We start from the raw sequence: 14215 nt of genomic DNA on the forward strand, positions 1-14215 counted from the left end.
AAAATCGGGGAGAAAAGTCTTAGCCTAAAACTCAAAACTTCAGAATCTGACTTGATTTTCTCTCTCCCTGGCATAAACCCCATAATCATGTGATCCACAGACTGTACACATTACTGAATACTTAAACGTGTCTAGCTCCATGAGGACACCTTGTCCAAAAAATGCTTATTGAACAATGTTTTCCAAATATATGTTACTACTTTCTGAGACATTAACCAGCTATTTCCTCTAACCAGGATGTTCAGCTCAATCCTAAATTCCTTCCCTTTTCTGCTTATCAAAATATAACCCAGCTGTGATCCAGTATTGACCCCAACTCCTTCAGGAAGCATATACTGAACATTTGGGCTACAAAATATTCCCTAGAGCATCAGATTTCAAATTTGTGTTCAGTTGATTCCTAGCATCCAAATTCCCAGGCCCCTCAGAAATTCTCGTGCAGCGGGTCTGGCTATGCCCAGTCTGCACATGTCTGTCAGGTTCCTGGGGCCCCATTCCAACCCACGCTACCTCACAGAACACTGGTCTGGTAATTTTTTTTCCCTCCTCACTGAATTGCATGGTCTGCCGAGTACTGGTGTCCCACAGAGTTGTCTTGTTAATCCTTGATGATTTTGGCTCTCAGTTATCAGTCTCCTGCATGCCTTGACCACATTCTTGTCATGATAAAGTAAAAGTCTTTATTTTGTGATAACTAGTCATGTTATTAGACTAGCTATTTCTACCAGATAGAAAGGTACAGACATGGAAGCACACTCAGCGGCCTGAAGTAGGACTTGAGGGTTCTCTGCTGACCTGCAGAGGCATGCTGCACTAGAAAAGACAAACTGTCACTTTTGCTACAGATTTCTTAAAGCAGAGACGGTCTTCTATTTTAAATTGAGAGTGCCTACACACAACCTGTGATGAGCAGCTCTGAGTACATGCTGAATGAACAAACTGATGAATGTATCTAATCAGAAGATGACTCAGGCAATGTACTTGCATGTCTCCTTGAGACCAGTTTTAAAGACTCAGATATTCCATGTAGACAGCGTATTTCTTTCCTTCAAAAGAACAATAAATGCAAACTATTAATTCCAAAGTTCACACTAAGGGCTTAAGACTATTAGAGATACTTGTTCTAGCTTACAGGAGGCAAGCATTTATAAGATTAGTGTTCTTTTCAGAACTGTACTAACGCAGGAATGTTTCCATCGACTTTTTAAACTGTAAAAGTAAAACAATTATTACAGTAAACCTAATTTACAAAATGAACCTGGCAACATTTTAGTGGCAGTGGCAGGACTTGTTAGGGACTGATGGCAGGGCCATGCTGTTGTTTAAGAGAGAAACATGACTAACAAAACATAATGAAACTAGCTTGGTTGCTTTTTGCATTTGTGAGCTTGAAAAAGACTTCAGGCAATAAATCTCAAATTGACTTGTGACGTGTGCCATTTCTTTTTGAGTCTGAAAGCAGAAAAGGCCAAAGGAAGATGGGAAATGGCTTCCTTGGAAATACGAGAGAATAACAACTGCCTAGCCTGTGGAGAGTGGGACCTGAAAGAGGCCCCATGAACAATTTTGGTTGGGTTGCCCTAGCGGGGAGTACAGCCCACCGAGTTGTTCTGACAGCCCAGCGCACTCTCCCTCCCAAGCGTGACTTCACCACTGACATTAGAACAGCCATAAAATCTGATGTCCCAAAGTCAAGGAAGCTGCTGATCCAAAGGTGCCTTCCCTGTCACAATTTAAGAAAAGCCTAAAGAACAGAGGCAGAGGCTCCAAGCACAGGCTTCCCTTCTTCCTGCCATGCCTCAGCACTGCACAGACTTTCCAGAGGCAGAGAAGGTCAGGGGAACAGAACGGGATTTCCAGGAACACCGAAAATGGCTCAATTTCACTTTTGCATCATGGACACTGTGGGAAGCCATCCTTATTCAGCAGAATCAGACTAGGTTGAGTCTCTGACTTCCCGGAACTGGCAGATATGGAGGTCTGACCCAGGTTGGGGCCAGGGGATGTGGTGCTGTGGGAGTGGTCCCCTGTTTGCTTCTGAGATAGTCCCCCCAAGAGAATGGCTCCCCTAACTCCACCCTATCCTGTCCATCACAAAGAAGCTCCTCCCAGTCTTGGCCCCCTTTACCTTTGTGTTATAATAAAAGAGTTGGGCTACTCCATATTGTTAGAGACCAGAGCTGGTATGGCCAGACCCGTTGCACCCCAACTCATTAAAAAGAGTATTGGCTCTTGTGTTTTTACTGACCAGATGAGTTTATGGATAATTGATTGATTGATAGCCAACATGATCCTCCAGCAGTTAACCGTTTTCTCATCCATGCAGAACATGGCTGAGAGACCCCTACAGACACACTGTCTTTTTCTTTAGTGGCATGAGTTAATTTTTAATTCCTTAGTGTAACAGTCAATACATTTTTGACCTTACCAAAGAAATAAGATAGTCATATTATCTGTGCAACTCAAAGATTTCACAAACCAAATTATGCTTTGTCACATGAAAAATTCAATGTGTTTCAATTGTTAAAAGTACTAGAAATAGCTGGCAGTGATGGCTCATGCCTGTAATGCCAGTGGCTTGGGAGGCTAAGGCAAGAGGATCAGAGTTCAGGGCCAGTCTCAGCAACTTAGCAAGGTCCTGAGAAACTCAGAGAGACCCTGTCTCTAAGTAAAATATAAAAAAGGGCTGGGGATGTGATTCAGTGGCTAAGCACCCCTGGATTCAATCCCTGTTACAAAAAAAAAAGAAAAGAAAAAGTACTAGAAATAAAGCCAAATGATAAAATTTCATTATGAAATAAGAATGTATGTGCAAAGCTACTGTTATTCTTTCCGATCAAAGTCTTAATACTGCATTCTACTCAAAAACAGTGACTTCCTTACTCCTCTAATTATTATTCTAATATACGGTTGCTCCTATTTATTACACTAATGTTGTTCATGAACACTTCCACCACAAATAACCTTTTCCTTGTATGTCCCATTTTCTACACATACAAAATGGAAACTTGGGTTTTATATATTTAATAAGTTTAAGTGTATGTGTGTGTATTACAGTTTGAGCATCCTTATCCAAAAATCCAAAATCCAAAATTAAATCTGAAACTTTTTGAGTGCTGACATGAGGCCACAAGTGGAACATTACACACCTGACCTCATGTAACAGATCACAGTTAATACACAGTTGCACTAAAAATACAATTATCTTCAGGTTGTACATATGAGGTATACATGAAACACAAATTAATTTTATGTTTAGACTTGGATTCCATCCCCAAGTATCTCATTATTTATATGCAAATATTCCAAAATCTGAAAAAATACAAAATACTTCTAGTCCCAAGCATTTAAGATACAGGACATCCAACCTGTGTGAGTGTGAAAAATCCATAAATATCTATTCTTGTAGTTCATGGGAGGAAAACGACATGGAGAAGTCACAGTGATTCTTCCACAGTACTACAGCCTTTGCTGAATTTTATGAGAAGAGTATATTCAGATTGGCTAACGGCTAGGATGTATGGAACGGAAGAGAAGGCGTTACTTTGGGATCAGAAGGTTAAAACCTGGTTTTGCTACCCACAGTATGTGTGACTCTGACAAATCGTTTATCTTTTTTGAAATGCAATTTTCTTAACTGTAAAGAAGGTATGTTGACACGGGATTTGTTTTCTTATGAGGGAAACTTCAAAAGAGTGAATGTGTACAAAAATGCATTGAAAATATTTAAGTGATTAATAAATATAAAATAGAATAGCATATTTAAGATATAACTAAGTGCTAAGTATAATACATATAAAGTAAAAATTATTCCACAAATTTGTGTATCATAGCTTTGGTTATATTGATATCTTTTTCATTTTCGTAAGAATTTAATGCTATAATTATAGATTTCATTATGTAAAAATAACATAACCTGGCCCCTTCAACAAATTATATCGTGAAATGCAAATGGAAGTATTGAAATGCATGTTTTAATTTCAGTAAGAACTTATAATAAAATTACAGATTTCATCATTTAAAAATAATTACATAACCTGGCTCCTGACTGAAGTGTAAACATAGGTGTAAGAATACATGCACTACCTCTTTTACTAAAAGGTTACCCCAGCACATGTGCATTAATGAAGTAGCTGTTACTGAAATGTGCCTAAACTGAATCATGATCAATAAAATAATGTTGACTGCATCAAGAGAAATTACTGTTTGAAGGAACTATACTGTATCTTTGCAAAGCCAACGTTCATTTCTCAAACCACCCTGTGGATAACGGGATGTGACAAGAACAGCAGCGCAGGTCAGGAGAGCTGGCATTCAGCTTCTCAGCCAGCAAGATTTAGTGCTTCCTCCCGGCCAGGCGTCATCCTGGGTGCTTGAGATACGCTACTGAATAACACAGACAAATCTCTGTCCTTGGGAAATTTGCATTCAGGTAAGAAGAAACCAACAAATTATCTAATAAGAACACAGATGGTCCAAGTGCATGTAAATGAGTACCTGTTTTAAACAGCTTCATCAGGATAGGTCTGACTGTGAAAGGATTAAGACAGACATCCAGCTCTGAGGGGAAATGTCATGCAGCCAAAGGGAGGAGCAGGTAAAAAGGTGCACAGGCCCCTTGAAATTTTAACAGTCTTGTAAAAAAAAAATAATACCCAGTTAACAGGTAGGCGAACAGTGTCTCAGAGTGACTTGATCAAGGGAACAGATCTGTAAATACTAAAGCCAGTCCAGAACCGGGGTGTGCTGACTCTTGGTCCAGTGTGTCTTCTGTTTTGTGCCTTCGTTCACCAGGCAGAGGACAGTGCCATTTCTTATAAAGTATGTAAGGTGTCATCACTGCTGTCGTCATTATTAATTAGTCCCATTATGCTTCTTGGAAGGTAATTAAAGCTCAATAAATAATTTCATTTTTCCTTCTGTGGCTTATTTTTCTCCTTTCTTTTCTTGGGTGAATCACTTTAATACCAGATTATCAGATTCTTTGTATATTTGATAAAGGAAAGAGGTTAAGCATAAGAATAAGCTATGAAATAGAAACCATTTATGATTTCACATGAAAAAGGGCTGAGGAAAGAATAGAATGTAGAGTTCAGTGATTTCCATAGAGAACTATATTTTTCAACAGAAGCAGGAACTTAAAACAGTCAAACTATAAGAGTGGAAGCCTTCAGTAAAAGCAAAAATGGCAGAGAGGGAGCTAAAAAGAATGAAAAACATTTTTTGAATAAAAATATTGAAAATTTTAGGACAATAAACAATATAAAAGAAAAAAAGAGAACAACGAAGAATCAGATTTCAGACATAGTAGACTGCAGAGCTGGTGGAATTACTGGCAGTGAGAGGGAAGAGAGAGGTGGTGTGAAAGATGAGTAGCTTCCTCCGTGTGATGCTGGGTTTAGGGTGGCAGTAAGGTTCTCACCAGTGGAAAGGGCCTGGTAGATAAGATGTAAATTTGGAGGATGTGTGCTGTCCAGGTGTCTTGTTCAACACCGCAGCCTCGAATACACGTGCCTACTGAGCAACTGAAATGCAGCTAGCCTGAACTGCTCTGTGCTGCAGGAATAAATACATGCCAGATTTTGAAGATTTTTTTATGGGGAAAAAAAGCAAAATATGTTATCAACCTTTTTCAGATTGATATTTGCATTGAGTGGGTTAAATATATCATTAATTCCACTCGTCTTTTCACTAACATTACTCCTAGAAAATTACATACGTGGTTTACATTATGTTCCTACTGGACAGTGTTGATGCAAAACAATGTAAGACATACATAAAATCACATAAAGTACAGAGAGTTATGAAGTGGATCGGATACCTTTCTAGTGTCTCAATCAAAAACAGATACACAAAAAATAAGAACACACTTTAATAGTATTTATTGGGTACTCTAAGCACTATGCTTGACACAAAGTACCTCTTACTTATTCTCCCAACCTTAATAATAAATATTATTATCATCCTTCACAAAAAATACTGAGATCCAAGGTCACAGTTAAATGTGGGCTTTGAGATTCAAACCCGTGAATGACACCAGATCTCAAATTAATCTAATTATTAAACTGTTAGTTTAAATATAGCCATGTAAAATCTAACAATTCATAAGAATGGCTCCATATCAGAGTCAGTGATATACTGGCAATGTCCTAATTCAACTGAGAAGAAAATACTAATGTGTTACTTTTGAATTATGACAAGCTACTTGTGTTGGCATACTTTTATCATGTTGGGTCACCAAATAAGTCTCCACTGCAACTCCTTTTCCTTGATCAGCATTTACTGATCATCAGCTAAAATTACTGATTTATCAGCTAAAAGTTCCAACCTGCCAAATTAAATGGTACGCATCTAACTGTCCAAAGAAGATGATCACTGGCACAACCCTGAACAGCAGAGCCCTGTTTTCTGAGTACAACCAGAGATAAGAAATGCATTTGCTTAAATGTTCAGCTGTCTCTTTCGGACCATGACAGCACCTGAACTGTCCAAACTGACTAAGAATGTTTTGAAGGAAGCTAGGTTAAATTGCAACTGTTTGTTCAAGAATCAAAAATTAAGCATACCCAACTGGTTACTTGAAAATGAATCTTACACTTCTTGAAAATGCTACACTTTTAAGGAACAGAAAGAAAAAGACTTGATATTTTGAACAGAATCCTAATAGTAAAATCGCTTACAAATATCAACTGGGATGAAAAGAATTACTGCATCTTTCATTTATGTTAGGCTATTTGCCTTTGATTCAAAAACAGGCTTCTCTTCCCTTCCTTTAAACCTTTAATTTCTATCACCTGTCTGGATAAGATAGTTATCACAGAACCACCAACCTGTATGAGGTCACAGTTATAAGCACATCATTTTCAAAAGTTTGCTTCTCTAAATTTTATTAAGCAGTTGATCTCCAGTTATAATAAATACACTCCCTAAACTAAGAACAAACCCATGCCATAAACTTACTCTACAGAAATGGAAAAACAAAAGGAAATTTGGAAGCAAGATTTTGGAATAAGGCTAATTAGCAGAGAAATCCGAAGACTGTAGCTCATATTGGACATGAATTCAAAATGTCTCTCCCAGCTGACCCATTATAAATTCAACCCTCAATCTTTCTCCCTCCCTGCGCCCTTTTTTTTTTCTTTTTTAGTGAGACAATTTGGATTCAGATACATTACTGAAAATTGCTTATCAAAAGAGCACAACTGAATAGGATAAAGTTTAGAACAGCATGTCCTCAATTCTGGCTGTTAGATTAATTCCCACAACTTTTTCATTCAGTTAAGGAGATATCCTTGAACTTGTTCTCCTACTCATGAACACTCCTACTATACTTTGCAACAAAGGAGGGAGCCAGTTAGCCTTAAAATACCCTGGCATCTACTCTGATGCCAAGATGTCAAGAGTACAAAGTGACAGTCTAGGAATAGGAGGTGACCACCTACATTCTTACCATAGAGGGCCACAAAACTGAGTCCCTACTGTCCAGGAGTGTCTTCCTCCTCCCAGATATCGCTTCAGACTGTCATCATCACCACCGCCAATGGGATAATCCTTGATTATTCAGTCATTACAAGGTGAATGCTGCCTCCCAGTTGTGCATTAACATAAAGTACTTTGATTTATTTTAAATTAAAAAAAAAATAGTTCTTGAGCATCTACTGGGTGCCAGGCACTGTTTTTTGTGCTAGAAACAACAGTAAATATAATGACCCCCCCCCCCCCAAAAAAAAACCTATTTTCCTGAAACTTACATGTTGATGGAGATGCTCAATAAACAAGAAACAAAAACATATAGTGTGCTAAAGAATAAATGAAGACAAAATGCAGCAGGTAAACAGAATATGAATGGGGTGGGAAAGGTGGAATTTTAGAAAAGTGATCCACCTATAATCTTAGGTGGAGAGTGTGTCCCTACAACAGAAGCGGGGGCAAAACCTGGGGCTGATTAGGGTCAGGTGGAGTAGGGGAAAGGAGATTAGTGTAGTTTGACAAGCCCTGAAGCGGAGGGAGGCAAAGGCAGGATACGGACCTCTGAGGACGAACGTGGATTTCACATTTTGCCTGGAGCTGCTCTTCTGCGCAAAGCACAAGGCAGTGTCTCTCTCTGTACCCAGAGAACCAGGCAGGCCGCTGGACGCCGGGACACGCTCGCTGCTCTCCAGGGCCGAGCTCCACGCGGAGGAGCCAGCGTGACGAAGGGGCAGGGCGAGGGGCTGCCGAGCACACGAGGCCCCGGCAGCAAGGCCCACGCAAACCCAGTCTCGGCGCCACACGCGAGCCCGGGAGGGCGCCAGGCAGACACACCCCCGGGTGCAGGCCACCAACCGTTGGGGCCCCGACCCCGAATCTCCCGAGGCGGCGTGGGTCCCGCGCGCGGGAAACGCGGCTCTCGGTCCCGGGAGCCGCACCGGTGGGCCAGAGCGGGTCGAGGGGCTGCGGCGGGCGCGGCCGCGTCCCCGGCGTCCCTGGCGGCCGCGTGCATGCAACAGGGGGCTGGACGCGAGCGGGCGCCTCCAGGTCCCAGGGAGCGACCCCGACAAAGTTTCCGAGACCGCAGGCCCCGCTGCGGCCGCGCGTCCCCGCCCAAACGTCCGCCGCCCCCTCCCCAGGCCCGCCCGCGCGGACCCGGCCCGGCCCCGACAGCCGCGGGTTCCAGCAGTCGAACCCCCAGCGCCCGCGCCGCCGGTTCCCGCCGAGTGCGCGGGCGGCGGAGAGAAAGGAAGCGCGGCCCGAGGAGCGGCGCGCGGCCCGCACTCACCATGCTGCGCGGCGATGCGCTGTCCAGGGTAGCCAGCGTCCCTCTGCCGGCGCTCGCGCGGCGCCCGCTCCTCTTACCCCCACCGCGCCCACGCCCGGCGCGCGCACGCCGCCCGCGCCTCCACGCCCCCTCGGGCTCGCGCCGCGGCCGCGCGGCGCGCCCGACTCAGGCCGTTTCGCCCGCGCCCCGCCCCGCCCCATCCAGCGGGCCGCGGGGGCCTCTCGGGCGCGGCGCACGGAGGGCACGCGGGGATCCGCGGGCGCGCCAGGCGGCGGCCCTTCGGCCTCGCGCGCCTCCTGCCGGCGGGGCGGAGATTTGCAGGCTCAGCCGGGGCCATCTGCGCGTGGCTGCTCAAGGATCGCGGAGTCCCGGCGAGGACCCACCTGCGGCCCCTGGAGGAGGCCTCGGCCCCGGGAGCAGTGGGGAGCAGGGGCGAGCGCTTCTTGTTTAAGTCTGGCTTCCCGTTTGCAAGCATGCGTTAAGGGGGAATGACTCTTGCTCACGCAGGTCTGCAGGGACACATGTTTTTAAGGTAGTAGGATGGGTTGTATTTCTTTGGGGATGATTCAGGGAGTAGATCTGTGTCAGAACCCTGAGCAGGAGGCTCTCACAGGACGTGTCCTCCAGAGATCTTATCCCTGGGGTTTCTCTGCCGGTGATCTCATCATTAGTGATTGAACACTGACAACTGAATGTGTGGAAGCTGAGGCCCTGAATGTGTAGGCTTTTTATTTTGTGTGGGTGTGGGCACGCCCAATGAGAGACATGGAGAAAGGTAAACGTGTGTTACATGACCTTTCCTCCTTTTTGGCCATAAGAATGTGTGCTTGCTTTGTTTATGTAGCACCCAAAGTCCTACATTGTTTTGTAGTTGAGAATGCCACCCGCTTCTGAATGCGCGGCGGTAAGATCCACTTCGCTCCACACCTAACACAGGACTTGTTTGCAGAATTTTGTCAAGCACAGGTTCCAGGGCTGAGTCTTAACTCTTGCACGATCACCTAAAGTTTTAGAGTTTCCCTTAGTTGGAGTGGTAAACATCGTGTAGATATTTGTCAAAAAGAAATGGTTAACTTTATGACCATAAATAGGTAGACATTCACTGAGATTAAAAAAATCTCAGGAGTCACCTCTGCCACATACTGGCTGTGTGGTATTGGGCTCTGTGTTCCTGTTTCCTCACCTATAAGGCGAAGATAAAATAGCATTTACAATATATAACATTGGGATGAAATTAATAGAAGTAAAACTCTGGGAAAATGTCCAGTGCAAAAAAATACTAGTTATAGATTTGATGACTATAAGAATCAAAAAGTGATACTCTATTTAGTACAGGAGGGGTATTTTTATTAGAAGTTTTCAGGGAGCCAAAATCAAACATACACAATGAGTCCAATGACAAATATTGAGGCATTAAGGTCAGACCTGGGGATACACGGATGAGCAAAACCCTAACACAGCCTCTACCCTTAGGATTCTACATAGTGATACTTAGACGTTAAGTGTATAAAGAGCTCCAGAGGGCCTAATACAATACAGATACCTTGGCCTCCAGGTAGTCTCAGGTGCAGACCAGGAATATGGAATTTTCACAAACGATGCTGATGCAGGCAGGTGGTCCATGGATTACCTTTTGATAAACACAGTGCTATCATCTACTCAAGAGAAGCTTTAGTCAATTTTTCTAACAACATAAAGAACACCCCCCACACACAACCTGGCTGAGCCACATACTGGGATTGAACTCAGGACCTCACACACACCCCAAAAATTGTCAGTAGACCTTCAAGCATTCTCTTGCTGTTTGCTTGCAGGAATGGTGACATCGATGTCATCTATACCTTGCAAAACACACCACATTGGCACGTGGAAGGAACTCTTAAACTTTGAATTACCATTATCTATTACCCCACATTACCATTTAGCCTGCTAATTGTTATTTTGCCTTTATTATCTAAAAACACAACCCACAGGGCAAGAAGGAAGTCTAAAAAGTCATCTATGTCTTATCTATTTCTTAAAATACTATTGTATGGCTTTGCCTGTTACTACAACAAAGAAACAAGGAGACAGCAAGTGCCAAAGGGTATTTTTTTTCCCACTGTTATTCATTAAATAGAAAAAGGAAGTGGTTCTCCCTCTATAGACAGAATTGGGAAAGGATCTTAACCAGCTATAACTGGGAAAGGGCCTTAATTAGATGTGATATGAATTCCCACCTATTTATCAGTAAAAGATTTTAATATGCTACCACTAACATGACTTTGTAATACTTCTTTTTATTATTTATTCTATCTAGTACACAAAAACTGGAATCTGCTGGTATTTCTTAGCTGTTGAGCAAGCTCATATAGAATGTGAGTACAATAACAATTGTAGATTTGTCATTAATATAAGAATCTTAAACCTAAAAACAGATCAGACTCTATTTTATATTTTATATTTTCTCACATATATGTTATATTTTACAGGTGAATAAAATATATCTTAGAGAATTCAGAGAAGACTGACAACTGCTAGGTGATTGTCTTAAAGCTCAGATTTCTTAATCCTGAGCCAGTATTCTCAGTCTCCATTGCCACCCAGAACTAGCCTTCTGTCCCTCATCAAAATTATGAAGAAAGCAAACGGATCTTTTTGTGAGTCTGCCTCATTTTGCATGGTTTTCTTCTGAAGCATCTCTTCTTTTGACATCTAGTTTGGTGTTTTTGTTGTTTGTTTTGAAGGATTGAACCGAGGGTCTTGGACATACTAGGGACATGCTCTACCACAAAACTTAGGAAAATCCTTCTAAGGACTTCTTGTGACTTTAAATCAATCTATCACTTTCCTTCAGAGTATTTATATTTTTAGGGTAATAGTAGAAACAAATTCCAGAAATCACATCCATCCTATCCTTGGCCACATAATTCAACTTTAAGATAGTTCTGTTCTAAGTTTAAAATGAAAAATAATTGTAAGATAAAACGTAGACCCTGACAAAGTCACAGACACAACTGAGTTACTGCCACAGATTTATCATATCCTTCCCTCGATATTGTCAGGGCTAAGGATTTATGAAAAACCAATAGCTATACATGTTGCTCATTTGGTTGGGATGGATGACAAGTAGACAATTGTAACATCATATCCCTTATGTTTAAAAAATCATGTTTATTCATTCATTTAAGAATACTGAGTACTGTGGTCTAGTATAGTACTCTAGAGCAGGATTTGGCAAACTATGATTATAGGACAAACTATTCCATTGCCTCTCTTTGTTTATAAAGTTTTATTAGAACACAACGATGCCCATATATTTACATACTATCCATGGCTGCTTTGGTTCTGTAATAGCCATGTTGCCTAGTTGCGACAGAAACTTTATGGTCCACAAAACTTGGAATATATATTATTTGACCCCTAACGAAAAACATACGTGAACCTCTCTAGAACTTAGATACTATGACTATGACCTTGAACAATATTGATAAGTCCCCTTCTTTTATAAAGATTAAACTTTAATGGGAAGGAAGAAGACAAACTAATTCTAAATGGAGAAGTTTCAGAAAGAAATAACATGACCGAGAGTGACTTGGGAAGTAGGATGGACAGGAAAGGCCTCCCTGAGTAGATGAGGTCTGAGTTGAGAGCCAATGATGAAAACAAGCCAGCCAGAAAAGCATGAAAAGACCCAGGGTGGGGATCTTTCCAGCAAGAGAAAACAGCACATGAGAACTCTGACATGGGAAAACTGGGCTTCTTTGAGGAGCAGGAAGGAGACCAGTGGGTCTGGATGTGTGAGTCAGGAGTTGTAGTGAGGATGCAAATCCATAATCCCTCTGACCCACACCTGGAGAGAAAGATCTATGTGTCTATTGACACGGAGACTGTTAGCCTGTGCCCCAGGTCCCCCTTGGAGAGCCTCAGCCCAGGAACCTGGCCCTGGGAGGACACAGGATGTTTAGAACTGCAGCCTCCCACCCCAGTTTTAAACACACACACACACACACACACACACACCCCTGGTTTGTTCTCTTTAACTTTCATCATGAGTATAATAAATTGTCCTATTTCCTCTACACATTCATTCACTTTATCATTTTGTCTTTCATAGATGCGGTTTTACTTGAATTTATTAACTCAATTTAATATTCTTTTTTAAAAGATCATTTTGTGTGTGGCTAGTATCATGGGCATCAAGTGGGACAGCCTACTTCACAAGAGAGGGGAGGGTCCGTAATTCCTTGACATGACCCGCGGTGGTCTTTCCAACACACGCCATGCCCTGGCTCTCCCCCTCACAGGTGTCTTCTCTGAGCTTAACGCTGTGCAGTAGTTCTCCAGTCTATTTTTGCTGCAGATTTACTCACCACCAAACTTAAAGCTTAGTAATTGCTTTAGTCGGCCTTTTTTTTTTTTTTTTCACTGTGACCAAAAGACCCAACAAGAACAATTCCAGAAAAGGAAAAGTTTATTTGGTGCACATGGTTTCAGAGGTCTTAGTCTATAGATGGCTGACTCCATTGCTCTGGGCCAGAGGTGAGGCAGAATATCATAGCAGAAGAGTGTGGTGGAGGAAGGCAGCTCAGGATATGGACACCAAGAAGCAGAGAGAGCCCCACTCACCAAGAATAAAATATATATTCCAAAGGCATGGTCTCCAATGACCCACCTCCTCCAGCCATACCCTACCTGCCTACAGATACTAACCAGTTAATCCCTATCAGGAGATTAATGCACCGAGTAGGTTAAAACTCTCATAACCTAATCATTTCACCTCTAAACTTTCTTGCATTGTCTCACACATAAACTTTGGTGGGACACCTCACATCTTAACCATAACATTCTACCCCTGTCCCCCAAAAGCTCATTCCAATCTTACAACGCAAAATATATTGTCTATTTCTAAAAGTCCCTATAGTCTTAACAGTTTTAGCATTGCCCAAAAAGTCCAATTTCAAAGTCTCCCCTGAGACTCAAGGCAAACTCTCAGCGTGATCCCCTATAAAAATCAAAAGCAAGTTACATACACCTGATATATAAAGGAACAGAGTAAACATTTCCATTTCAAAAGGAATGTATGGGGGCATAGAAAGAAGGGATGGGGCCAAAGCAGAACTGAAATCCAGCTGGGCAAACAAATTCTGTAGCTCCACATCCAGCATCTGGGGCACATGACATTGTGATATTCTCTCTAAAGGACTTATAGTAGGTTCTTCCCTCTGGCTTTGCTAGTTGTAGCCCACTCTCTTGGCTTGTTTCTGTTCAGTTCCTGCAGCTCTCCTTGGCACACATCCCATGTTACTATCATCTCTTAATCTCGGGGGATTTCCACTGCAGCTTTGGCTTCCTCCTCACATCTCCATGCATTACCCTCTCAGGGGTAGCTCACAGGGACTCTGACCCCACTGCACTTTGGCATCCCAGAACCTTTTTTGAAATCTCAGTGGAAGCCTCCATGACCCTCTAACTCCA

General features: G+C 42.4%; 1 protein-coding gene across 1 annotated transcript in view; it reads right to left on the reverse strand.

Annotated features, from left to right (window-relative positions):
• Positions 1 to 8855, reverse strand: part of ELOVL2 (ELOVL fatty acid elongase 2) — a 57453-nt gene extending 48598 nt beyond the window's left edge. The window contains exon 1 of the mRNA XM_079147909.1: positions 8759 to 8855. Coding sequence (XP_079004035.1) covers positions 8759 to 8761 — 3 coding nt within the window. The 5' untranslated portion in view covers positions 8762 to 8855. The remainder of the gene's footprint in view (positions 1 to 8758) is intronic.
• Positions 8856 to 14215: the final 5360 nt, after the last annotated feature.

The sequence above is a fragment of the Sciurus vulgaris genome (genome assembly GCF_902686455.1).
Source record: "Sciurus vulgaris genome assembly, chromosome: 7".
In the NCBI taxonomy this organism is placed as follows: Eukaryota; Metazoa; Chordata; class Mammalia; order Rodentia; family Sciuridae; genus Sciurus; species Sciurus vulgaris.